General features: G+C 51.0%; 2 protein-coding genes across 3 annotated transcripts in view; one reads left to right on the top strand and one right to left on the bottom strand.

Annotated features, from left to right (window-relative positions):
* Positions 1-110: 110 nt before the first annotated feature.
* On the top strand, positions 111-22484 carry SYNM (synemin). Its single transcript, XM_060179325.1, has 5 exons — positions 111-1021; positions 7941-8065; positions 13910-13980; positions 15204-17575; positions 18443-22484. Exons 1-5 carry the CDS (start codon positions 206-208, stop codon positions 18626-18628), a joined length of 3570 nt encoding a protein of 1189 aa, XP_060035308.1. The 5' UTR covers positions 111-205; the 3' UTR covers positions 18629-22484.
* The window catches only part of TTC23 (tetratricopeptide repeat domain 23), an 86269-nt gene continuing 80182 nt past the window's right edge, over positions 21161-27247 (bottom strand). For both annotated transcript variants that reach the window (XM_060179327.1, XM_060179326.1), the window contains exons 10-11: positions 25954-26036; positions 21161-24425 (exon numbers count right to left, since the gene is read on the bottom strand). In XM_060179327.1, the coding sequence (XP_060035310.1) occupies positions 24311-24425; positions 25954-26036 (198 nt within the window). In that variant the 3' untranslated portion in view covers positions 21161-24310. The remainder of the gene's footprint in view (positions 24426-25953; positions 26037-27247) is intronic.

The raw sequence follows: 27247 nt of genomic DNA, 5'->3' as shown, positions 1-27247 counted from the left end.
GGTCGGCCCGGCAGAGGGCGCTGTCCGGCCGCTTTGGCCGCGCCGGGCCGCGCTCTGATTGGCTGGAGGCGGCGGCCCGCCCGCCCCGTCCGCTAAGAGCAGAGACTCGCCGGCCCCCGCGCGCAGTCTGCGGGCCTCGGCGGCAGCGGCGGATCCCAAACAGCGGCGGGGACTGGGCCGGCACGGGCGGAAAGCGGGCGGCGCCATGATGACCTGGGGGCTGCAGACGGGCCCCGAGAGGGCCGAGCTGCAGGAGCTCAACGCCCGGCTCTGCGACTACGTGCGGCGAGTGCGGGAGCTGGAGCGCGAGAACCTGCTCCTGGAGGAGGAGCTGCGCGCCCGGCGCGCCCACGAGAGCCTGGAGGCCGAGGGCCAGGCCCGCTTCGCCGACGAGGCGCGCCGCCTGAGGGAGCAGCTGGCCGAGCTGGGCTGGGCCGTGGCGCTGGCCGAGGGCGAACGGGACGCGCTGCGCCGGGAGCTGACGGGGCTGCGGCTGCTGGGCGAGGAGGCGCGCGCCGCCCGCGGCCGCCTGGACGCCGAGCTGAGCGCGCAGCGGCGGGAGCTGCAGGAGGCGCTGGGCGCGCGCGCCGCCCTCGAGGCGCTGCTGGGCCGCCTGCTGGCCGAGCGCGACGGGCTGGACGCGACCCACGAGCGCGACGTGCGGGCCCTGCGCCTCCGCGCGCGCCACGCGGGGCCCCCGCTGCTCTACCGCGCGCGCGCCCCCGGCCTCGCCGCGCCCCCGCCGGGCCTGCGGGAGCTGCACGCCAGCTGCGCGCGGCTGGTGGCCGAGTCGTGGGGCGAGACGGCGCGGCGCTGCGAGGACGAGGTGCGGGCGCTGGAGGAGGCGCTGCGGCGCGGCGGGGAGAGCCGGCGCCAGGCCGAGGAGGAGGCGCGGCTGTGCGCGCGGGAGGCCGAGGCGCTGCGGCGGGAGGCGCAGGAGCTGGAGCGGCTGCGGGCGCGGCTGGAGGACGAGCTGGCGCGGATGCGGGAGGCCAGCGAGCTGCAGGCGGAGGAGCGCCAGGTCGGTGCCGGAGAGGCGGCGGGGCGGGAGGTGCCCCAGCCCCGAAGGGCGGGATCGGTGCGCGGGGACCCGGCGTGAAGGCACCTGTGCCTCGGGCAGCCTGCCCTCCAGACCGGCCGGCGGGTAGGGGCAGGTCCCTTGGCTCGACGTCCTCGTCCCCATCCTCTGGTCAGCCTGCCAGACCACCCTCGGCACTGACCTAGTTCACGGAAAAGTCAGCCGAGCAACATCTCTGACTTCCAGAGCGGACTTAATTAGTGACAACCCTTTTCTTTTGAAAGGTCCCCCGTGGTGGCGGTGGCGGTGGCGGTGGCGGTGGCCGTGGCCGTCTTGGGGAAGGGCAGAGACTCTGTTGATGCAAAGGGCTCGGTCAGAGATGTTTTCTGCTTGGATGCGCTCATGTCAGAGCCCTGGGCACAGGGCAGTGTCACAGTTGTGGCGCCGGGGCCTGAGTGGCAGGATGGCGTCGCAAGTGCGCAGCAGAGTAAACAGACTTTCGGAGAAGCAAAGCTCCGGCCGGCCTCTGACCCCAGCAGGGTGACATCCGTGATTGACTGATTGACCCCAGCCCGGTCCCTGCTCACACAGCCTTGAGGGTGTCCCCAGAGTATAACCGCGGGGGTCTCAGGGAGGTAATTCAAATTACTAACCGGGGGAGTCGGGCGCAAGGACCAGAGTAAGGATCCCCATTCGAGAGTAAGCCCCCGGCTCCCCACCTGTAGGGGGATACCTTCACAAACGGTGAAGCAGGTCTGCAGGTGTCTCTCTTTCTCTGTCTTCCCCTCCTCTCTCCATTTCTCTCTGTCTTATCCGACAATGACGACATCGATAATAACTACAACAATAATAAAGAACAAAGACAAAGGGAAAAATAAATATGAAAAAAAAAAAGACACTAGCCGCATAGTCTCGGACATGTTTCCATAGAACTGTTTGCGGTTGGGAGTTAAAGGTTTTAGGGCAGTTCAGCGCATTAAAGCAAATTGGGAGTTGGAGGGCCTGATAGTGGTGCACCTGCTTAAGCACATATGTTACCATGAGTAAGGACCCAGGTTCAAGCCCCCCAGTCCCCATGGGCCGGGAGAAGTTAGACCAGAGAGTGAAACAGGTCTGCAGGTATCTCCCTCTGTCTCTCTTCTCAACTTCTCTCTATCCTGTCAAATAAAGGGGGTGGGGGGGATAGCCATGAGGAACAGTAGATTCCTCACATACTAAGCTTCAGTGATAACCCTGGAGCAATATTTTAAATAAACCAGAACTCAAATGGCCTCGGTGACTGTGACCTGGAGGGTGACAGGACAGGTGGCCACATATGCTCAGCATGGGTCTGATTACCCCAGGGCCCAAGGTGGAGAGTCGTCAAGGGTGACAGCCCAGAAGCGTCGGGAATTTCATCTTTTGGACTGTGGTCTTGTTTGGTCTCCTCCCCACAGTTTTCAGAAGCATTCACCCAGGAGCTTATAGGTGGATCAAGGATAGAGACTGGCTGATGTGATTGCTAATTTCCAGAGCTTTCTATAGACGAGAGCACACTTTCCTGTCCAGTGATGGCAGCAGGGTCCTTTCCTCCTTTTGGACTCTGAAGTGGAGCCTGTGGTGTGAAACAGATCAAAGCTGAGTTCCTCCTCTGGCAGGAGAGGTGGGCAGTGAGGTGTAGTTGAGAACCACTGGCCAGACTGCCCTGTGGTCACACCTGACTGGGGTTGCCAGTAGTCTCTCTCCCTTTCTCTCTGGATTTGTTTCAGTCTCCTGAAAGTAAAGGGCCGGAGGGGAAGTCACTAAGAACTTGGATTGTTTTCAGTCCCGATCTGTAGAGATCTCTCATGCCGAATGCTTCCTTTTCCATATCTGGTATCTTCCCCCAGTCAGCTTAAAACATTTCCAGTGCATTCCAAAGCCTTCAACACTGAGCATTAATGTTTAAGTGTGAACATGCTGGGAATTTTAAGAGTAAGCAGTGATGATTTACCAATGCCCCTGACACCCATGGCATGGGGAGAATAGAAGGGAAATGTATAAAACCCATGTTTGCAAGTCGACTGTACTAAGAGGGGTGTGTGTGTGTGTGTTTAGGTCATTTCTGGGGTTTCCTTGCTTCTGGTTAACTTTTTCAGAGAGAGACAGAGAGACAGAAAGGGAAAGATCCCACAGCACCAGTTTGTTTCGGTGTGGTGGGTGCTGGACTAGAACCTGGGTCACACACATGACAAAGCAGCACACTGTCCAAGTGAGCTAGTTCACCATTCTAAGTCAGCTATTTCACCAGCCTGAGAATTGCTTTTTCTAGGGCTCACTCAGAGGTGGCCTGTCCATCTAAAATGCTTTTCAGACTCCTTCTGCTGCCTTGTCAGAATAATCCTAGCGTCTCTTTCGATTTTCTTTTCTTCTATGTTGTATGTGGCTTAATGGGACTCGTCCCCGCCCTGCAGCCAGGCACTAACACACAGTGTCAATACTCCCCATCACTGGTTACCCTCTTAAGGGGTTATGAAGGGAACGTAGACCTTCTTGGATGGTCCAGGTGCTTTCTCTGTTAGACCCTCACCTCCATTTTATCAGACATGAAGAATTCCCTGAACTGACATCCAAGTGTCCAGGGTTTTATATGTGGTTCAATATTTATTCATTAATTTTTTTTTGTTTGATGCATGAGAGAAAATCTAGAGTGGAGCTCATCTTTGGCATATAGCAAGCAGTGCCAGGGGTTGAACCTGGGATTTCTGGAGCCTCAGGTGTGCAAGTCTGGTGTACTTCCACTCTGCTAGCTCCTATGCCCATATGTGTGGTTTAGATCGCTAGAAACTTGAGCAGTCCATCTTGTCGCCAGTCTGCAGGAAGATACTTGTGGGTTTACACCTGCTTCACCTGATAAACAGACTTCCACCCCTGCACCTGGACTCTTAACCTGGCAGGCTGCCTGCAGTGAAAAGCCTTCCCTTCCCACCCATCCCACAAGACATGATCAAGGTAGAAGTTTCTTTTGATTAGAATAGGGATAGATCAGCTTCAGGGCTAAGGGTTATTACTCAGCTGTCCTTCCTGGGCCTTAGTTCTGGCTCTGTCCCTTTGCCTCAGTTTCCCCATTTGAGAAATGGGGCTCAGGATTCTATAATAGCTTACTGTATGCACGCACAGTTCATTCATTCAGCTGGTGACCTGAAGGCCTAACACACAGGCATGGGGTCTGAGTGCTGGGGTATAGCAGTGATTAGAACAAAACATGAAGGTCTGGAGGTAGAAAGCATTCAGTGAGAGGGTGTGGCTGTGGAGGAAAGCAGCCTTTTCAAGACTGGGCTTTTGCCTAAGAGTCAGGGACTTCACTGGTGGGTCTGAGCAGAGGCCAGCCGTTACCCAGCTGCATCCCAGTGGAATTGCTTCTGAAAGAGAGAGACAGCCTGGTCTAAGGAGACTACTCACTTGTTTAGGTGGGAAGTGCTGGCGGCTTGGACTAGGGGTACAGCACTAGAGGGGAGGTCCCTGTGGATGGCTTGGATGTGGTGGCAGAGAGGGAGAAATCAAAGTTTACTTCACTCACTGAACAACTAGGGGAGGGGCTACTCTTCTGTCAGTTGAAGGAGTTGGTGTCGGAGGGCAGCTTGGGGGGGGAGGGAGATCAGTGCTCAACTTGGCACGTGTCTGAGATGTCCACCTGGTACCTCCCACACACCCACCTGGTACCTCTTAGATACCCAACTGGTACTTCTTAGATACCCACCTGACATCTTAAGATGCCCACTTGGTACCTCTCACACACCCACCTGGTACATCTCAGACACCCCACTGATATTGTAAGATAAAATTATGAGCCGAACTCAGAGTGTTGTCTGGGCTAGAACCACAGATCACTTAATTAGCACCCTAAGCAATGCTCATTATTATTATTCTTGCATTTTTGGTGTGTGTATGTGTGTGTGTGTGATTAAATTAGTCATCATAATACTGAAGTTCCATCAAGCTCTAACATTCATGATTCTAAATGATAGTGACATCTGCAGGCCCTTCCTACCAAGTCCATGGGACTGACCCAGCACAGAGTGGCTCTCACTTGCTTCAGAGAAAGTGAACTCCTTGGACACTACCAGCAGCAAACTTTCTGGGCACAGTCCTGCATTTCATCATAGGCTGTGACATGGTCCAAAGTTCTCTAAATAGCAACTATAAAAAAAAAAAAAGCAGCTTCTCTCCCTAGCTTTTTATAACATTTGGAGAAAGTTTCTTTTCTGAGTTAGAATTAACAGGCCAGGTCTGTTGTTTCAGTTGCTCTGGCTTGGTCCTGGGTTTGAGAACTTTTGGGGAGGCAGAGCCCATACCCACTTTATCCAGCCACTACAGTTTCCATACCACACCCCTCCCTTCACAACTCAACCACCCTCTTTGCCAGTTCGGGAAGAACTGATGTGCATGGAAATGTGGTTGGAACTAACCTTTTTTTTTTTTTCTTCAACAGTTGGAATTTCCTCTACATATTTTGTGGGGTGCTGAACTAGTCTGTGCCCATGGCGGGGGGAGACTTTGAGATGCCTCCTTGGCAGGGCTGGGAGAGTTTGACCTGCTTGGGGGGGGGGTGGTTGTGGCTGGAGAAGTGAGTGCATGTGACATTTTATTCAAAGCACTTTGAGAATGTCTAGCCTTTGTAAAGAGCCCATCACTACGAATTCTCAAGCCAATGTTCAGGTCAGATTATCTGTAGTAGGAGTTAGTAAGTAATCCATGATGTTTCTAGCACCTTCTGTACTGTAACCTTGAAGCTGATTTTCTAGTCCCTCTCACATGAAGGAATGTGGGATTCTAGCACTGAGGTTTGACCAGAAATGTGTGACCATTGTAGGTGAATTCTCACAGCTAAATCAAAATGGCTGATTTGGGGGACCTGTTTGCTCTGTTTACATTGGCAGCATTGGGGGCTGCTGCTAGACACAGCTGGGGTAACAGCCAGTAGTTCTTTTAAAAAAAATTTTTATATTCCCTTTTGTTGCCTTTGTTGTTTCTTTTTATTGTTGTAGTTACTGTTGTTGTTATCATTGTTGGATAGGACAGAGAGAAATGGAGAGAGGAGGGGAAGATGGGGAGAGAAAGATAGACACCTGCAGACATGCCTCACTGCCTGTGAAGCGACTCCCTTGCAGGTGGGGAGCCGGGGGCTCGAACCGGGATTCTTATTCCAGTCCTTGTGCTTTGAGCCAACTGTGCTTAACCCGCTGCGCCACCTCCTGACTCTGGAGCCAGTGATTCTTCTGTGGTCTCCTTTGTTTTAAAAGAAAGTGTTAAATTTTTGTTTCTTTTTACCACACTTGACAGTCACAAAGGGCACCTACCACAATCTGTAGCTTAGAAATAACAGCTGTGGTGGAAATCGGGGGCTGGGAGAAGGGAGACTCCATTTCCCACCTGTTTCCAGTGACCTGGCTGTTGTCAGCTTGTTTTCGGAAGCATTGTCACTGATGGTCGTAATGTCTTCACTTTCCTAAGTGGACTTGTGCCTGAAGGCAGAGGTGCTTGACAAAGCATCCAGCACTTGTTATTATTAGGAAGTGTGAGCAGAGAGAAGCCAGATTTCTGTCCAAATCTAACGTGCACAACTGGAGAGGTAGCACAGTGAGCTCAGGACTCGCATGAGTGAGGCCGCAGGTTGGACCCCCCGACACCACATATGCCTGAACAGCCATCTGGTTCTCTTTCTCTCATAAAACAAATAAACAAATAAATCTTCAACAAAAACAATACAGGAATGCATGTAAAAGGCCTTCCACATGCAACCTAAAAGTCTTCGATATGGAATACATATTTAAAATTTACCTTTAGGGGGAGCAGGGCGGTAGTGCAGCAGGTTAAGCGCATGTGGTGCAAAGTGCAAAGACTGGAGTAAGGATCTCAGTTTCCCAGTTCGAGCCCCCAGCTCCCCACCTGCAGGGGAGTCGCTTCGCAAGTGGTGAAGCAGGTCTGCAGGTGTCTGTCTTTCTCTCCTCCTCTCTGTCTTACCCTCGTCTCTCTATTTCTCTCTGTCCTATCCAGCAACAACAGCTATGACAATAACAATAACAACTACAATAAGCACAACAACAAAGGCAAAAAAAAATGGGAAAAATGGCCTCCAGGAACAGTGGATTCATAGTGCAGGCACCGAGCCCCAGTGATAACCCTGGAGGTTAAAAATTAAATAAATAAATAAATAAATGTTTACCTTTAGCGGGGCCAGGCAATAGTGCAGTGAGTTAAACGCACATGGCGCAAAGCACAAGGACTTGTGTAAGAGTCCCGGTTTGAGCCCCCGGCTCCCCATCTGCAGGGGGTCGCTTTACAATCGGTGAAGCAGATCTGCAGGTGTCTGTCTTTCTTTCCTCTTCTGTCTTCCCCTCCTCTCTCCACTTCTCTCTGTCTTATCCAATAATAACAACAATAATAATAACCACAACAACGATAAAACAACAAGGGCAATAAAAGGGGGAAAAATAGCCTCCAGGAGCAGTGGATTTGTGGTGCAGGCACCGAGCCCCACCAATAGCCCTGGAGGCAAATCTATCTATCTATCTATCTTTAGGAGCCAGAAGATAGTTCAGCAGGTAGAGTGTATACCTTACTACGTGTGAGGCCCTAGGTTTGATTCTACCACCAGACAGCAGCATCATGGACAAGCACAAAAAGAACCTCCATAGATGGTGGAGTAGAATCTTCCTCCTCTCTATCTCTCCCCCCTCCCTCACTATTACTCTTTAAATATTGGGTTATTGGGAAAGGGGAGAGAGAGAAAAAGGCGGGAAAGAGGAAGAGGACTTCATTCTTCAACATCATATTTGAACAAAACCCTCTTTTCGGCATCTTTAGTCCACCTGGAGCTTTGCTATCTCTTTGGATGTGTCCTGAGATGATAGTCCCTGAGGCTGAGCCCAGAAAAACTCTGAGCATCTTCTGCTCTCTGTAGAGAATCATCGCCTGCCTGGAGGATGAGAAGGCAGACCTCACCTTGGCCATGGCTGACCGGCTGCGGGACTACCAGGAGCTGATGCAGGTGAAGACGGGCCTCAGCCTGGAGGTGGCCACCTACCGGTATGGATAGCACAGCTCCCTGGGGGTGGTGGTGTGGCTGCATGGTGAACCCATCAGTGGGGGAAGGCAGCACATATCTTTTCCTATTTCTTTCCCCTTTTTTATTTTATAGAGACAGAGAAATTGAGAGAGGAGGAGGAGATAGAGAGGGAGAGAGAAATAAGTACCTGCAGATCTGCTTCACCGCTCATGAGGCATTTCCCCCCCTGCAAGTGGGGAGCAGGGGCTTGAACCCCAGGCCTTGTACATGGTAACCTGTGTGCCCCACCACCTGGCCCCCAGCAGGCTCTTTGTCACACTGGGTGTGGATGGGGAGCCTCTGGAGCTCACATCAGCAGCCTCTGCCCACTGCGGCATCTCCCTGACTGCTGAGGACCTGGCTTGGCCGCCTCCTGGGAGCTGGGTCAGCAGGACTCCTGGCGGCATCTGTCTGCAGCCCTGGCTCGAGTGGGGTTGGGGGAAGGGGGTGGATGAAGTGCCTCAAGAAGTCACACGGGATTTTTCCAGAATGTTGGCTACAGAGAAGCCTGGCAGTTAGCGGGGAGACCCTTAGGCCCAGGACAGGGCGTGGCTAACCCCCCTCATCTGCCCCTGTCCCAGGGAGTCTTGCTAGGAGCTCCCCCTGATCCTCACCCACAGAGTGGGAGCAGGGAGCAAGCACTGAGCTCTGGGGCCAGCCCTTGATTCCAGTCTACTTGGTGTGACAGGGCAGAGAGTACTGCTTCAGGGGCCTTGCTGCATGGGAACATCACAAGCTAACTGGAAATGCAGAGTCCAGGGCCACCCCCCCACCTACAGATCAAAGTCTCCTAACAAGGCCCCACACAGTTTGGGCAAATATTGCTGTTTGCAGTTCAGTCCTGGAGGTCCCAGGAAAGCACTGCACAGTAGCCTGGAGGAGAAGACAAGGGGTGGGCAAGCTTGGTGACGTGCTGGACACCATGGGGCCCAGGAGGCAGGCAGGGCAGACATCCTGGAGGAGGTAGGGCTTGGGTCTTACAGGAAGAGACTATGTGGAAAAGGCTTCCCAAGCAGATGGGACAACCCAAGCAAGACCTGAGTTTGTGTGACAGCTGTGGTGATGCCAAACATTTGGTGCTTTTTGGTTTGAGAGGGGGCTGTCATGCAAGACCTGATGTGATGGGTGGCCACCAGCTGTGTCTGTATGCCCAGGCTGTTCCAGAGCTACCTGGTTTGCAGAGGTGAGTGCCAGCTTCAGAGCTGCACACAGGGAACCAAGAAATCCCCCCTGCATATGCGTGCACGCCTGCGTACACACAAACACACACACACAATCACAATCACAAGGACTTCACAGATTTTAGGGGAAGCTCTAGAAATCAGAGGAGGCTTCAGAGAGGAGGTGAGATTGATCAGGGCCTTAAGGGTGCTGGAGATCTGAGCTGGGGAGCTAGAGGGTGGGGGTGCTGTGTGGGGAGAGACACGGTAAGCTTAGGGAAAAAGTCAAGAGGGTACTTAAGTAGCAGCACTGCTACAGGTGACTGGCAACTCCCAGATCTGGAAAAAGATAGTTTAGGGAAAGACAGAGAACTTGTTGAGAATCACCGGACAGTGTGAAGGTGCCCAGTCCAGAACCCCACTGACTCTGGATACTCCGCTGCTGGTCCACGAGCTACAGACTGAGACTGTGGACCCGCAGTTATGAGCTATAGCACACGGGCTTCATGCTGGCTCAGGAGGCGGAACACATGCCTTTAGGTGTGAGCCCCTCCCCTCACTCCCTGATGCCATAAGAGAGCACCATGGACAGCACCAAGCACTGGAATGGCAGAACATCGCGGATGATGAAGTGGTGCCTTGCCTTGGTGCTCCTGCCTCACTTCCTATCTCTCTTGATCTCCTCCCCCCCCCAAAAAAAAAAACCAAATAACAGGCTGGGGTGTTGACCCAGCAGTACCATGCATGAGGCTCTGGGTTTGTCCCTGCAGTGCAAAAAGAAAAGAAAATGATGGCACACCAAGAGAGGAAGAGAGAGGGAGAGGAAGAGAGAGAGGGAGAGGAAGAGAGGGAGAGGAAGAGAGAGAGGGAGAGAGAGAGGCAGACACACACACACACACTGGGGTGGGGGGAGAGGCCCCAGTCACCAGGAATAGGCTGTTAGAAAACACATCAGAGAGCTGGGGATACAGTACCATGGTTCTGCAAAAGACTTTCATTCTTGAGGTTCTGAAGTCCCAGGTTCTATCCCCCGCACCACCATAAAACAGAGCCTAACAGTGCTCTGATTGGTGTCTCTTTCTCTGCCTCATTAAAGTAAACTATTTTAAAAAATACATCAGAAAAAAAGGTGTTCCAGAGGCCAGACAGTGGTGCATCTGGTGAAGTGCACATAGTACTAAGCACAAGGACCCACACAAGGATCTAGATTTGAGCCTCTAGCTTCCCCATCTGCAGGTGGGACACTTCACAAGCTTCAGAGCAGGTCTGCAGGCGTCTGTCTTTCTCTCCCCCTTTCTATCTCCCCCTCCATAAACCATAAACCAGAGCTGAGTAGTACTCAGGTCTTTCAATCTCTGTCTTTCTCTCAGTATCTCTCTCATTAAAACAAAATAAGTAACATTTAAAAAGAAAATGCAGTCTGGAGCCCAGGCCCTCCAGAGTCCCCCATCCTGGAAATGCCCTCCTTTGTCTTATGGTGGGTGTGCAGTGCAGTGTCCATGTGTCCACCAAGGGTGTGAAACCAGCAGACATGCCCTATGAGTCCATCAGCCCCCCACCTTCCAGACAGAGCCCTGCAGGCTGTCAGGCCCAGGGTGGGCTATTAGGGCCTGGAGTCCATCCAGCGGCCACATTAGTTTCCCTCCCTTTCCTCCCTGCTCCTGAGGAGACAAGGACTGGGCTTTCCTGAACAGTATGCTGCCTTTCCTGCTGAAGAGACAGCCAGCCTGGGGAGTGGACACGGCCTGCTAATAGCCTGTGATTCAGAGGGCTGGCATTTCTCAGCCACAGGCCTGGAGGCAGCTTCCCTTGCCGACTAGCCCCCAAAATAGCTGTCGAACTGGCTTCTGGTCCTCGAGGATGAGGAGTCTTCCTTGAAAATGTTTTTTTCTTTTAGCAGTGTTTGAAGAAGCTGTCATTTCTGGCTTGTGTAGGCCTCTGCCCATCCTCTGGAGGGCTGTGCTGGTGGTGGGAGGAAGCGGGGTACCCCAGTGGACTGGGTAGTTAATGCACTCGTTAGTGATTAGGCTCCACCCCAGGCTTGTGCCCTCCCCCGTGTGTCTTTCCAGAGTCAGTGACCAGGACGTGAGGCTGAGCCCTGTCCTAGTGGCAGCTTTGTCTAGCAGGGAGCCCTGTAGAGTGAAGTCACCCAATGGCACTGGCTTAACTGGCTTCCTGTATTAAGGCCTGGAGGGTTTGTGTCCAGGATTAAACTTTCTAAATTTTGTTTGAAACACGGTATGTCTCTGTCCTCACAGGGAGGTCTGATGGCTCAAGGTGGAAGGCACTGGGGTTGGATGGTTACCCCACTCCTATTGGATGCCCCTACCCACTCCTACTGGTCCCCTCTTTAGGTTGTCTCCCTCTAATAGTTCCCCCGCTCCTTTTGGTTCCTTCTATGGCTCCCCTCACCTAATAGTTGGCCCACTCCTACTGGCCCCTCCTCCTATAGCTCCCCTCTCCCAACAGTTTCTCCATTCTTACTAGTCCCCCCACACCTACTAGTTTTTCCCACTCTTACCTGGTTCCCCTCATTCCTAAAGGTCCCCCCACCTACTAATTCTCCCCACTCTTACTGCTCCCCCTTCCTACTGGATCCTCTTACCCCCTGTTGGATAGAACCCTTTGGCCCAGACTGCTATAGATTCAGGATGCTGTTCGGGGCCCTGGTGAGGGGGCACTGAGGAGGCTTCCCATTTGCAGTGGCAGATGGGAGTATTGGGGCAGCCTGGGGTGCTCCCTGTGCCAGGGCTAGTGAAGCCTCAGACCCAGGAGACTCCTGTGCCACCTCAAGTCTAGCCACAGTGAACCTTAAGGGATGGGTGCCCCTCCTGAGTCCCAGCACCCCTCTTCTGGAAAGATTTGGGGATGATGCAAGTTTCTCTGTAACGATGAGCAGAGATGCCCTCTTGGGGTAGGGGTGGCAGGTCAGGAAGACATTCTCCCAAGGGGATCTTCTGTGTCCTGAACACCTGCCCCCAGCCACCACTGTTCTCTCTGTGGCCTGGAGTCCTCAGGCACTTCCAGCCCTGCCTTGGGCAGCTCAAGGGAGCAGCCGCTGGTCCTCAAGGGTTCCCCTGGGGCCAGCTGAGGGGAGGTCCCAAACAGAACTTGGCCTTCTTACCCAGGTCCCAGCCTGGCTCCATCATATCCGAGGATGCCTCCCCCATTCTGCCATAACCCCAGGACCCAGGCCCTCAGAATCTGCCTTTCACCCTGAATCTTCCTCCTGTTCTACACAGGCCTGGGGATTTTCTCAGAGCTGGAGCTATTTGTGTTTCTGGCACTTAAAACGCTTGGTCATGGGGTGTGGATGAGAGGGCTGGTGTCCTATTTCCTGGCTTTCTCCTGAGTGGCAAGTACCAGGGCTGGGGTTCTGGGCAGGGCACCCAGCAGCCATCAGTGGAGTCTCTCTTTTCCTTAGAAGGGGTCCTCCCAGGCTTCCTTCCTTGTGGGCTCCTCAGACTGCTGGGAGCCCTGACATATGAGTCACTGGGAAGAGAACCCAGTACTACTACTCAGGTCCCTCTGTTCTGCTGCCCAGCTCTGGGCTGTGGCATCAAAATTTCCAAGTGGTTTCTGTTGCTGGTGGGCCTTTGCCACACACTGCGTGTTTCTTGGAAGCACAAGTAGTAATGTTGTGAGTGCCTCTAGCAAAGGAGCTACCCTCCTGCCCACGGCAGCCAGGAGCCAGGGGTCTCTGTAATGGCTGTCAGTGCTCACCCATCCACTGCAGACGGGCCCATGCCCCCAGTACTGGGCTCTAGTTATAGACATGAATAACAGCTTCATGAAAAGTACTGTTTTGGAGTTCTGGAGGATGACATAGCTACAGAGAAAACCTAATCGAGTTTCCCACTGGTTAGGGACAATAGGATGCTTCTCTGGGTGAGAGGAGGCCCCTGGGGTGGGGGTGGGTAGAGAAAGGTGGCCTCCTCCCTTTTTTCCCTTTTACCTGCCCACCTTTCATCTGGCCTCTTTCTGTCTCTAGGACGCCCTCATGGAACCTAGTTTGGGGATCAATAGCTCAGTTCCATGATGGCCTCACTTATCCCTGTACTGCTGATTGTTCAGTCTGGGGACATCTGTCCTGCCTGGGTCCTTTCATGCCACCTCTCCAGGCCCTATGTCCTTATCTCTTGGAAGGGCTTGGCTCTGCATTTTACCTCAAGCCCAAGTAGACTCATATAAAATACCTTATTTTTATGAGAAAAAAATACAGAAAGGACCTTCATTTCTCTCTTTCTGGGTAGGGAGGAGAAGGGGGTAAGGGTCCTATATGCATGGCTTGTACTTTGTTCTTTTCTGTCCTTATATTCTCTTAATAAATGCTCATTTCCCTGAAAGAAAAAAAAAGAAATACAGAGATGGGGGAAAGAGAGACAGAGTAGCTATGACTTATGGTGATGCTAGGATTGAACCTGATACCTCTGGGGCCCCGGGCATGCAAGTGTGGTGCACAGACCACAGTGCTATCTCCCAGGCCCAAGCCTCCCATTATTGCTAATTCGGGTGGGTAGATGGTCTGCTAGGATGGACTTGTGTCATCCTTCCATGTGACATCTTTAGACACTGTGACAGTGAGGTCACTGGTATAGCACCTCTTCTAGGCATTTCTCACTCTTTTACATCCTAACGAGTCTTTTTAAAAATTATTTTTTACAGAGCTTTGTTGGAAGGGGAAAGTAATCCAGAGATTCTGCTTGTGACTGAGCACATTGAAAACATACCACATGGTAAGTCCAAGAAGAGCTGTTTTTTTCATTTTGAAGCTCCTGCCTACTAGAAAGACCCTAAATACCTGTAGGGTAACGTAAAGAAAAACAATTTTTCAAGCCCTGTAGACTCTGATAGAACTTACCACCTAAGCAAGTCACACATAAGTATGTTAAGTATCTGCCTAACTTAGGATGGCTTCATTCCCCACTAGTCTGACCAAGTTCAAAATCATGGCAAATTGGGAATTTACATATATTTGGCCCCTCTCTCAGGAGAATGTTTGATAAAAATCAAATCTGGAAAGATGTAGATTTTTAAAAGTTTTTTAAAGGACAGAGAGATAGTACTCATAAGTTAAATCTATCTTTGCAATTACATATTGGGCCAAGAGAAAGTAAGCAAAAGAGAACACTGGCTGTGAACATTTGTCTGAGGCTTGGAACTTCCAGACCATGCTGTCTCCTGTATGAGATAAGGTTCTTGGCTGTTCAATGACTGGATGTAGGCATGTGTTCCTAAATAGTGAATTCATCAAGTGCTTATTAATACATGGAGGTTTCTTTTTGTGATATTACCTGCAATACCACGAGATGGCTGTTCACCCATAGATCTTAGACCTGAAGCCAATTTATGAACTTCTGTATTTCTCACTGAACCTTAGTTAGAAACCAGGTGGCTCCCACATTGCATTCTGGGGGCTTAAATTCTGGTCTTTTCCTTTTTAGGATCCTGAAAATTCTTCCAGACTTGTTGATGTAGTGTGGAGATGAGGGGACAGTAAAAGCCCATTTAATGGTAGAGAAGTAACACCACTTGTTTAATCATAACTGTGAAGCTGTTGTCTGATGAAATAAGGAAACACTTGGCTTACCGAAGTCAAGATGAGTGACTTCAAAATGTCTTAATGCTGTTACATTTCAGCCACAAAAGCTAGCACCTCTCACCTTTCTGGCACACCAGCCTTGCTTCAAGATCACACATTTGGTATTCCTGTTATGACAGAGGTATATTTTAAGCTCAGGATCTGGAGAAGCACGTGGTGCTGAAGCATTTATAGTGTCGTATTTTATCGTCACAGGATTTAAGAAAAAAAAAAGTAATGTGGGGATTGGAAACATCTTATTTGTAATGATCTTCCTGTGGTAGTAGTAGCATCTGACTGATGATCATATCTGCCCTGCTGTGATGTGTTTAAGATGAAAAGAGATAATGTTGACTCTAATGAGTTCACTCTCTGCAGATTTCAGAGACACGTTCAAATACAGCAGCTCAGCTGTGCAGCGGGAAAACGAGAGGAATCTGTTTCTTAGGCAGAAAGCACCTTTGCCAGTTGCCCGCCTTGACTTGGGGCTGCGCCCGGCCCTGTCAGCTTCTCCCAGGTCTCGGGCAGGGATGGACAGCGAGACCAGGAGAGGTTTCCTGAGCTCTGGTTACTCTTCCCTGACCACTAGCAGGCAGGAAAGCACATGCGGAAAAACCACCAGTGGCCAGACCACCTTCAGAACACTCTCTCCAACCCGTGGCTCTTCATGGAACACTGAAGCTCAAGTGCAAACATTCCCACCGAGGCCACAGGACACACCCGCCAGTGTCACCAGGGAGCCCACTGTGCTGACCGGCATTTCGGAAAGTACTCGGTCAAGTGAGAGAACCACCGCCGTTTTAGGGAAGAAAGCAGAAACTAAAGGCACAAGGGAGCCTGAGAGAAGCAGAGTGGAAATCGTCCAAACCAAGCGTGAGGAGAAGATGTTTGATTCCAAGGAGAAGGCTTCTGAGGAGAGAAACTTACGGTGGGAGGAACTGACGAAGCTGGACAGAGACACCAGGAAGAGAGAAAGCCAGCAGAGGCAGGACAAGGCCAAAGGGAAGGAGCTGCTGGCAGAGAAAGGGCAGAGAGAACGAGAGATCCCTATCAAGGTGGTAGCTGTCCAGGATAGCTCCCCAGAGGTGTCCCCAAAAGATCTCCAGACACCCCTGAATGAGCTTGCTGGTGGGGGGACCACTGGAGGGATGGAAGTGAAGGAGACCAGGTTCAGGTTGGTCACCAGTGACACCATGGGCACAACGGAGAGCATTGCGGAGAACCTGGTGTCCGACATCCTGAAGCAGTTCACCCAGTCTCCGCAGGCAGAAGGCTCAAGCCATCCCTTCCCGGACACGAAAGTTACCTACATGGGCAAGAAGGAGCTCCCTGGGGAGGGGAAGGCCAGGACAGAGATAGTCATGGAGTCCAAGCTGACAGAAGAGATTGATGTGTCTGACACGGCGGGCTTGGAGCACCTCTTGAGCAAGGACGCTAAGGAGGTGGAGCTGAAGGGGAAGTCCGCCGAGCGGATGATCAGTGACATCATCCACTTGGGGCTGAAAGGGCGTGAGGGGCAGGCAAAGGTGGTCAATGTGGAAATCGTGGAGGAACCCGTGAGCTACGTGAGGGGCGAGCAGACTCACGATGTTTCCATCCCATTCCATGTGGAGGAAGTTGAGGACATGTCCCCGGGCCCTGGGGGCCTTGAGGAGGAGGAGGAGGAGGAGGAGGAGGAAGAGGGGGAAGAAGGTGCCCAGAAGCACCCCTTGTTCCCAGGTGAGCAATACCAGAAAGGAAAGAAGCCCCGAGAGAGCGTGACACAGGTGGAAGAAGTGACAGACGTAGGTGACTGGGAAGGAGAGCAGAGTTACTTTGTGTCCACCCCCGATGACCACCCTGGGGACCAGGATGGAGACCATGGCTCTGTGTATGGGCAGATCCACATCGAAGAAAAGGCCACCATCAGGTACTCGTGGCAGGATGAGATCACGACGCCGGGGATACAGAGGAGGGCAGGGAGGGATGAGGCAGCGGGAGAGAAGGTTGTGGAGCTCCAGGGTGTTGGAGAACCTTCTACAGAGGGGAAGGAGGGTTCTGCAGGCTGGAGAGGACAAGTGAAGCAAGGTGAATTCCATACCGCACCCATCATCATTGAAAAGGAAATTAAAATCCCTCACGAGTTCCACACAGCCATCAGGGGCGGCCCTAAGGAGCCCAGACAGCAGCTGGTGGAGGTGATGGGGCAGCTGGAAGAGAGCCTTCCCGAGCGTGTGAAGACTGAGCTCTCAGCCCTGGCCAGGGAGGCCCCAGGTAGTCCAGGCAGCGTGTCAGTGGATGTGCAGAAAGTCCAGGCCGCGGGCAGTGGGGCCATGACCCTGGTGGCTGAAGTCAACCTCTCGCAGACAGTGGACGCTGACCAGTTGGATCTAGAGGAGCTGAGCAGAGATGAGGCCAGGGACATCGAGAGGGCCGTGGAGTCAGTGGTGCAGGACAGCCTGGCTAGGCAACATAGCCCAGTGCCTGGGAGCCCAGAGCAGGAAAGGGAGGCCCCGGCAGCCGGTCTTCTCTTCAGGCGCTGGGCCACCCAGGAACTGTACACCTCCACCGGCGAGGAAGAGGAGGACGTTGGCTCCGGGCAGGTCACACCCCACAGTCCTGTGTCAGCCACTGTGGAAGTCACCAGCCCTAGGGGCTATAAAGCTCAGTCACACGTGCTGGAGGACATAAGCCAGTCAGTGAGGCTCGTGCAGATAGGCCCCACAGGGACTTGGAGCACTGAGCAAGCCTCACCGGCGGCGGTGGTGGAGGTAAGTGGGGAGGGTGGCCTGGATCGGGCAGCCAGCTGGTCTGTGAGGAACTTGATGACTGGTCCCTGTCAAAGCCGAGAGTCCACAGAGGCCACCTGGCCTGGTGTCCCTCCTGAGGCAGAGGCCAGCCAGGTAGGGTTTTGCATAGAATCTGGGAGGCACAGGGAATCTGGCTTCGGGCAGTCTCATGTGGCAAGGGGCATTGTATTTCAGGGTGTCATTGCAGGGCCAGAGGAGACTGGTAATTCTTTCCCTAGAGAAGAGCCTGTGGGTACCCAGACTTCAGTAACAGCACCACCAACTGGGCTCCAGAGAGCAGCTCGGGGAGCCAATCCAGTTCCTAGTCCCCCTTGCAGACAAGGTAGAGTTGAGGGAGGGTCTGTGAACACACAGGAGTGGCTGGAGAAGGGTATGTCTGTCAGGCACATCAGCGTTGGGTCTCAGAGGTCTCTCAGCAGCAGGCAGAGAGATACCCAGCCCAGGGAGCCAGGTGATTCAGAAAGCAGTGGCTATAGCTCAGCCGAGGGGACACAGGCCACTCGCAGCTACACTGTAGGTAGGAAAGTCCTGATGACCAAAAAGAGCTCCTTCCAAAGGGCCAGTTCCGAATTTCCTCAGGAGCCAGGTGTGCGGGACATGTTTGGGGCAGAGGGAGCGTCAGTCATGAGCAGATCATTTAGGCACATGCAGCTCAGCCCTGTAGAAATGCAGACCTTAAGCAACAACCTTACCTTCAGTGGGCCTGTTTCCCCAACGTTTGGGCTTGCTGGTTCGGTGGCCCATCCTGAGCCAAGCATATCAGCAGATGACCCCAGGACACTCAAGCAGGCTGTACTGGGGCCCAAAGATACTTCCTTTACCTTTCAGATGGATGTGAGTCACCTAGAAGCAACCCCCGGCTGGACACGAGAGACCACGGTCCTCCTCCCTGCAGGGGTGGAAGTGGAAGCTCCTGGCCAGTCCTCGGTGATTTCAGATGAGAAGAAAGTGGCCTTCCTCTATCTAGATAACCAGGAAGAGGAGCAGGAGGAGAATGATGGGCAGTGGTTCTAACAAGCAGTTTCAAGTGTCATCTGATTTGGTGACATACCCACACACAAGGCCTTTGATTTTATTGTGGGGGGCACTATTAACACTGCCCTTCCTTCTCGCTTTCTTCAGAGTGCTCCAGGTGATGTCAGTTTACATTACACACCAACTGCAGTTCCTGAAGGGTTCAGATTAAGGCTTGCCTTAAAAGTCATTAGAATTTTATTTTGGAAAGTTGGGACTTTTTAGAAAAACACTTTTTATCTTTTTAGCCTGAAAATTTCCTTTTTTCTTTTCTGGAGTTCTCTACATCTAGAGATAACTTGTTTTATTTTACTTGATTTGCACCTGGTCACAGAAATGCCTTACATCTGTTTGACACTATGACTAACTTTCTATAGGTACTATGCCTCAAGTAGAACAAGATTAAGGTAATCAAGAGTACATTGTCCTTGCATGTGCTAACACTAACAAATTATGTACTTTAAGGTGAAAATACATTTTTCTCTTTCCAGTCTGATCAAGAAGACTTTTTTTTTTTTTTTTTTAATCTGCACAGTGATTTCATCTTAAGGAAGAAGTCACAGGGCGTAGAGCAGAATTCATTATAAGACTTGAATGAATTTCTCTCTTGTGCAGGCCTTTTACAAATAAGTGCTCTGATTATAGCAAGAACAGCGCTTGTTCAGTATAACATTTGAGATCAACACACCGGCCAGTTTGAAGATTCCTAGAACCCTGCAGCGCGGCCTGTGTGTAGGGCAAATGATTAAGAATTGCTTACAGGGCTGCTTTTGCTTGATTATTTGTTTACTTATTTGTTGCACTAGGTTACTGAGTAGCACATAGTCTTCATAAACCACTCTGCTATTAGCCACCAGCTCCCATCTGAGTGTCCATCAGCTTCTCTGCACTTTAGCCCTCAAGCACTGAAGTGTTTCACCTTGCTGGTGGGAGGTCGGCCCTGAAGACAGTAATGAGATTGCTGATGCTCAGGCCACGGCTGGGTGTTCAGGATGGCCTTCACATTAAAGTGGGGAGCACAGGGTGGAAGATGTGCCCCCAACTCCCAGATGGACTCCTCAACCCACTGCTAATAGGGTAGAAATCTTCCTGAACCAGAAGGAGGAAGGGAAGGGCAAAAGAGTAATAAGAGAAACAACAGCCAACCTCAAGGAAGTTTTTGCACTTTCAGACGAAACCATTAGATTTAGGGTGTTTTGTCCCAGTGGGAGAAGAGCATGTTAATTGAATAGATGTTTGGAGAAGGAACTGAGCTCCTCACTCACTGCCCAGCACTGTGGGGCCCAAAAGGGGTCTGGGAGGAGGACGAGAGGCTCCCTCTGGCAGGCCATGGTCGAAGGTAGTGGGAAAGATGTGCCCTACGAGATTAGCTTTATCTTGAATAGCTCTCATCTTTGAGGGTGGAGCATCCCATAAAAGCGCCTCTGGCAGCTTAGCCTTAATTCAGTCTAAACATGCGGGGGAGCAGGGTGCCACACAGTGCTGCTAGAACTGTACTTCTCTAACATACTTCATGCCCTGGGGAATGGTGGTCCCAGTGAGCTCAGATTCGGGCAGGTTGAGATGCTGAGGGTTGGGGGTCGGGTGGTAGCGCAGCGGGTTAAGTGCACATGGTGCGAAATGCAGGGACCGGTGTAAGGGTCCCCACCTGCAGGGGAGTCGCTTCACAGGTGATGAAGCAGGTCTTCAGGTGTCTGTCTTTTTCTCCCCCTCTCTGTCTTCCCCATCTCTCTCCATTTCTCTTTTTTTCTATCCAACAACGACATCAGTAACAACAATAATAACTACAACAATAATAAAAAAAACAACAAAGGCAACAAAAGGGAAAATAAGTAAATAAATATTTTTTAAAATTCTGAGGGCTGCTGGGGCATCCCTCAAACTCAGGCTTCCCTCGGTTTCTCCCACTGACCCCCCCACACCAAGTTGTACTTCTCGCTAAAGTGGCCAGTGCAGGTATTCTGGGAGTTGAAGGGGGGTAAATTTGATGGAGGAGAAGTTCCGCAAGCTTTCAGGAAGATCTGTTTAAAAAAAAAAAAGTTGGGATATGGAAAGTTGATTTGAATCGATTTTGTTAATCTGCCAAACCAGTGATTGCCAGAAACTGGTGACAACTCTACAAACAGACTTCTCATTTCTTCCCCGCCCCACTCCCCTTGCACTACAACTCCACAGCTCCTAAAGACCTTTCTCTCCCTCCAACCCCTCCACCCCCCTACCCACATCACCCCACCCCAACTTAAAATTTCTCTTCTGATAGAGATGGAGGAAGAGAGACAACTACAGCATTGCAAGTGGGAACTAGGGGCTTGAACCCAGACCCTTAGGGGACACGCGATCATATGTGTGCTCTACCAAGTCTGCCACCACTGGTCCCTCCCCTGGGACTCTGCATGATTCCACCACTTCCAGTAGAATTTTTTTTTTTAAGGTCATGTGGGGGAACATGTGTCCTGTGGATGAATACTGCTCATGAAATCACTTAGTCTGCCAGAGCAACCTGATCTTTATTCATAGCAATATTAAATATCATTTTCTATTGCCACTAGGGTTTATTTATCACTGGGGCTTGGTGCCGACACTATGAACATAATGTTCTTTGCAGCCATTTTTTCCCTTTATTTGACAGGACAGAGAGAAATTGAAGGGGAGAGAGAGATACCTGCAGACCTGCTTCACCACTCATGAAACTTCCCCTCTACAAGTGAGAAACAGAGGCTCGGATCTGGGTCCTTGCACATGGTAATGTGTGCACTTGGGGTGCGCCACCGCCTGGCCTCATAAGTGCTTATTTTTAATAGTTCATTTTGTGTGCCCTACAAATGATGTCATAAATATCCAAATGGCCCTTGATAGAAAAAAAGGTTCCAGGCAGGGGGTAGAGAGCATAATGGTTTGGTTATGTAAAGAGAATCTCATGCCTGAGGTTCCAAAGTTCCAGGTTCAATCCGTCACACCACCATAAGCCAGAGCTGAGCAGTGCTCTGATAGGAAAAAAAAAAAAAGTTCCTCACCCCTGTATTAGGTTGAGGCAGAAAGATAGGGAGAGGGTGACAGAGGAGACTCCACAGCACTGCTCCACTGCTCATGAAGCTTCCCCTGTGTGGGTGCTCCCATGTGGTGGCTGGGAGCTCGATCCCAGATCCTTGTACGTGACAAAAACGTGTGCTCTACTGGGTGAGCCATCTCCTGACCCCAAGACTTCTCATTTCAAAACAGTCAAAGTTGGGCTGACTATCTTAGCTGTAACTGGTACTGGTATTTGTATAAGTGATGTATTGGTGATAATTTAGTCAAAGTGACGGCCTGACATGACAAGACACACTGGATCGCCTGAGTCGTAAATAGGCTTAGTTTGGGATCACTGTCCTGGCTCCTGACCTTGTAGGTGAGAGCCTCACTTGAACAGGTTGTTAATAACGGGATCCACCTCTACTTGGGGAACAAAGAACTTCGATCTTTGTTCTTATCTCCATGCTGAAATGCATTTCTCCAGGAAGTATCCTGCCAAATGTACTTAACAACATGGAGCCAAGAGCCATTGCTGGTCACTGTCTCTGGGTCAGCCAGGAGCAGAGTGAGCCCTCAGCAGGTCCTCAAAATCATTTTGTGGTTGGATGGGGCAAAGACACAATCTTCTGTATTGTTGTTTAAACGAGAGTATCAGTGGAATGTTTTTCAGTGTCTCAGTGGCTGTTGTGTTTAAAGTGTACATTTAGAATGGAGTCAGTCATCTGAAAAGCTGAGCTTGCTAACAATCTCCTACTCTCTCCAAAGGGACATGTCACAAGAATGTGTAAAAATAAAAATCTGAGCTCAGTCTATTGTTCCTAAAGCAATAGAATGTTTTCCAGTAGACTGTGTTGTGGTTTCTGTTTAAATTCAAATTAAAGCATATGTGTGTATTCATGTGTATCTCCTGTGGTAGCACAGACTCACTGGGGAGAACATACATGGAAAGTTCCAGTTGATGAGTCCCTCCCCCAGATCACGACTCGGGATTGTTAGCACAGAACTAGGAGGATGGTAGACAGTGCACGCCAGATGCAACTGTCTTGTGTCCAAACAAATCCCTAGCCAGTGCCCTGCTGCCATCTCAGCACCAGCCTGCAGCCTGGCTGGGCCATGCCCATCCCCTGCCCCAGCCACCCCGACCACTCCAGCTGGATCTCACACCAGAGCTCTGCCGCACCAGGGAGAAAGGCGCCCCAGACTCCCTGCTCTGTTCATTCAAGAATGATGACAGCCTCCCTCCAAGAGATGGAAAACCACTTTGGAAATGAGTACTCACACTCTTTATGCCCCTCACATGCTGACCTTGGGGACACACTCGGGGGGAAGGCCAAGGGTTGTGCCATCTCAGAAGCTCCTGAGAGGCAACCAGCCTGGAATGGAGGTCACAGAAGAGGAAGAGGAGGAGGGCAGGGACTCAGTATCCCTCCCTGTTGGCTTCTCTCCTGCTCAGCTCTCTCCACTCTCATACACCTGCAGTTTCAGTTGGGTCCTTCAGATCAGCCTTTTCAGGATCTGAGGTGCTCTGAGACAGCCCCGATTGAAAAACATGCTGAGGAGGGGGCAGGCAGTGGTGTACCCAGTTGAGTGCACACTTTACAAGGGTGCAGGTTCAAGTCCCTGCTCCCCATCTGAAGGGTGGTGGTGGGAAGCTTCACAAACAGTAAAGCTGTGCTGCAGCTATCTCTCTTCCCCTCCCCCCACCCTCTGAACTTCTTACCATATCAAATAAAATTTTTAAAAAATGGGGACTGGGTGGTAGTGCAACGGGTTAAGTGCACATGGCGCAAAGCTCAAGGACCGGCGTAAGGATCTTGGTTCGAGCCCCCCCGGCTCCCCACCTGCAGGAGGATTGCTTCACAAGTGGTGAAGCAGGTCTGCAGGTGTCTATCTTTCTCTCCCCCTCTCTGTCTTCACTTCCTCTCTTGATTTCTCTCTGTCCTAGCAGCAGCAGCAGCAATAACAAGGGCAACAAAATGGGAAAAATGGCCTCCAGAAGCAGTGGGTTCGTAGTGTAGGCACCGAGCCTCAGTGATAACCCTGGAGGCTAAAAGTAAAAAATAAATAAATAGAAAAACATACTGATGACTGGGGATGTGGCTGGACAGCACAGCCAAGCATGAGTGAGGCCTAGTACTACAGAAGTGAATGTACTCAACTCTACTAGTCTAGTTCCCAAAACAAGAACCTGCTGACCTCAGAACATTCTAATTTCCTTTTATTATGTTACTCTCAAGTCTTAATACCTCCCTACAAAGAGAGAAAGAAAAAAAGAGAGAAAGAAAAAGGTTGTTCTTTTTGTAGAATCATAACTGCTCCATTTCTGCGCATAGTCAGATGTCGGGTCTCCTTTTTTGCATGTGACGCTTGGAACTTTGGAAGAGAAGCCCTTGAGCCAGTCCTGCTGATGAGTCCAGGTTTTTGCAGATCAGAGAAACCACTTAGGTGGGGGGCAGGGGGACAAAAAAGAAAAAGCTTTCTAGAAGCTCTAGATCCTGCAGGGTTCTCACAATTAAAGTGAGAGTTTTAGATGGGATCGAAGCTTCAGCCTGGTAAGCCTGCACAATGCCTGTTAAAGTCCTTCCTCTAGTTGGAGAGAGATTTACATAGCACCCGAAATGCCAGCACCCCAGCATGACCACAGCTCTCTTGGCGGGCGGAGGGGAGGTCTCAGTCAACCACGCTGGGCCTGGTCTTCCCCAGTACCGAGTGCTGGGATGTGCTGGCACAGAGAGTCAACTTGGCTTTCGAGGACTGCCGGGACTTCATGGGCATCTCAGGGGTCCTGAAAACAAGCAGAGGATGAGTGGTGTGAACCCTCAGACCTCAGCACTGCCCTTCCCACCCCTCGCCCCCACCCACATCCCTATTTCCGCAGCTGCAGTTACAGGGAGGGTCCTTGGGAGAGAATGCGAATGACGGGAGAATGATGGCCCGGGAACAGCACAGAAAACAGAGTCTGTTTCCCTCCCTCTTTCTAAGGCCCCCACCCTTGGCTGAGGACCTAGTAAGCAGAAGACTAGCAGGAGGATTGTGCTGAAGGTGGTGGTGCACCTGACTGGGTGCACACGTGACAGGGTACAAGGACCCAGGTTCAAGTCCCCGGTACCCGCCTGCAGGAGGGAAGGCTTTATGAGTGGTGAAGCAGTGCTGTAGATGTCTCTCTCCTCTATCTCCCTCTCCTGCCTTAATTTCTTTCTCTGTCAAAAAGAAAGAAAATAAGTACATAAAGGGAGGGAGGGGAATATTTGCTGGGAGTAGTGAAATAATCATGTAGGCACTGAGCCCTAGTGATAGCCCTGGTAGAAAAACAAAAATTGGGGACCAGACGGTGGCACACCAGGTTAAGCACATATTGTATGAAGAGCAAGGATCTGAGTTCAAGCCCCTGGCTCCCCACCTGCAAGGGGGGTCACTTCACAAGCAATCAAGCAGGTGTCTGCCCCTCTCTCAATTTCTCTATCCTATCAAAAAAAAAATTTAAAGAAAAGAAAAAGAAAAATGTGCTGGAGCCAGGGGTGGCAAATGCACTGGACTTGCACACCCAGGGCACCAAGTACAATCCTCTGCACCACCATATGCTGACGCTGAGCATTGCTCTGATGTCTCTTAAATAAATCTTTAAAAGTAAACACATGTAGGACAGGGGTACATAGCATAATGGTTATGCAAAGAGATTCTCATGCCTGAGGCTCTGAAGTCCCAGGTTCAATCCCCTGCACCACCATAAGCCAGAGGTGAGCAGTACTCTGGTGAAAAAATAATAATACACACATGTATTTGAAAACGAAAATAGAAACATGCTGAAAACCTCCTGGGCTCCTCCCCTATGTAAAAAGAGTCTGAGTTCCCACACAGTGCCTCCTGCTGGCTGTGTCTGTGCCTGCAGGGTTAAACAACAACAACAACAAAACATGCCATAACAAGACAGCCAGCCAGTCCTCTGCTCAGTGACAGTGAAGTGCAGCCAGTCTTCAAGGTGGAGCTAGAGAGCCAGAGGGCTCCACAGCAGGTGCCTTGAGGGCAAAGGGAAACCCTCTTGCGGGTCTGTAGAAGGACCAGTCCCAGTCAGTTTCAGACATTACTTAAAAGTGGAAGGGAGAACTATTTAACAAGTGGACTCACAAAGGAGGTGGTCTAACAGAGTTTATGAGTTGTGGGAAGTCACTCAGAAGTTCTATAGTCTTATAAACGTTTTCTGGATGGCACAGGAGCAAGCTGCTCAGAGATGGTTTGGGGCGGGGGGGGGGAATGGGGGCGCAGGGGAGGCGGCGGGGGAGGGGGGAGGAAGGAGGGACGGAGAAGGCATTCACCTGCACAGAGTGTCCATGGTCTGCTGCGTGGCCAGAGTCCTCTTGTCCTGGGATCCGTGTAGGAGGGTCTGAATCTGAAGACACTGCAGAATGAACACCGAATCATGGTCTGGAGGTGATGAGAATGTCCTGGAGGCCCTTTTGCAGGGAACTCAAGCCTCCTTGGAACAGGAAACTGAACTCCATTCATGAGCCCTCAGGCTCTAAGGAAATCAGGGGCACACTTAGGGTGTCTCCTGCATCTGCTGACCTTTATTTAGCTTGGATGCTTCAAGTGATCCAGGAAACAAATGCAGGCCTCCAGCACTGCCTTACAGAGAGCTCTTAGTGACTGTCTCTTTGCAGTGTTTAAAAACAGTCTTTCTAAAAAAGAAAGACCTGGAAATTGGTATTACTTAGAGGATGCTCTCTAGCTTCTGTTTTATTTTATTTTTATTTATTTCCCTTTTTGTTGCCCTTGTTTTTATCACTGTTGAGGTTATTTTTATTGTGGTTATTGATGCCGTTGCTGGATAGGAAAGAGAGAAATGGAGAGAGGAGGAGAAGACAGAAAGGGGGAGAGAAAGACACCTGCAGACCTGCTTCACCTCCTGAGAAGCGACCCCCCTACAGGTGGGGAGCCAAGGGCTTGAACCGGTATCCTTGCGCTTTGCATCATGTGCGCTTAGCCTGCTGCGCTACTGCCCAACCCCCGCTCTCTAGCTTCTATTGTCAAATGATCCTGAAAAGCTTGATTTTTATTTGTTTTGCCACCAGGCTGGGGCCCCAGCCTGCATAGCACCACCATGTCTCCACAGGGCCACTTTTATTTTCATTTTTTTCCTAGTGAGTGAGATAAGTCATTGGGAGAGAAAAGGAAAGAGTGACTGTGAAGAGAGACAGCTAAAGCACTGTTCCACCACCAGGTAGGGACCAGGGGCTTGAATCCAGGTTCTCATGCAAGCTAATATGTGTGCTCTACTGGGTACACCACCATCATCTGGTGGCCGTTTCTGTTTTGCTTTGCCTGTTTTTTAAGGGTTTATTTGGGAATTAAATGATTCAGATTGTGGATTATCAAGGACTAGCTTTGGCTTGACCTTTCCTGTCTGTTAACTGTCTTGCATCTGATTGCTTGTATCATGCCAGGGCAAACTCAAGGATAAAAGGGTGAGCCAAAAAGTTTTAAAGAACAAAGTGGAGACATGCTTGGCTGTCAACACCTTTTATAAATCAATAGTAATTAAGACAGCATGATTTTTATCTGTGAGATAGATACAGAGAGGCAAACAGACTACTCTACCAAGGCAGAGAG

Source organism: Erinaceus europaeus, chromosome 20, assembly GCF_950295315.1.
Source record: "Erinaceus europaeus chromosome 20, mEriEur2.1, whole genome shotgun sequence".
NCBI lineage: Eukaryota > Metazoa > Chordata > Mammalia > Eulipotyphla > Erinaceidae > Erinaceus > Erinaceus europaeus.
Note: the sequence above shows the minus strand (reverse complement) of the source record. Positions and strands in the feature narration are given on the sequence as shown.

Bases quoted from the DNA above. Each gene is read 5' to 3' on its own strand.
- SYNM (XM_060179325.1), top strand. From the start codon at position 206: ATGATGACCTGGGGGCTGCAGACGGGCCCCGAGAGGGCCGAGCTGCAG. The intron at 13,981-15,203 runs GTAAGTCCAAGA...CACTCTCTGCAG, and splicing joins CATTGAAAACATACCACATG to ATTTCAGAGACACGTTCAAA. The intron at 17,576-18,442 runs GTAAGTGGGGAG...TTTACCTTTCAG, and splicing joins CACCGGCGGCGGTGGTGGAG to ATGGATGTGAGTCACCTAGA.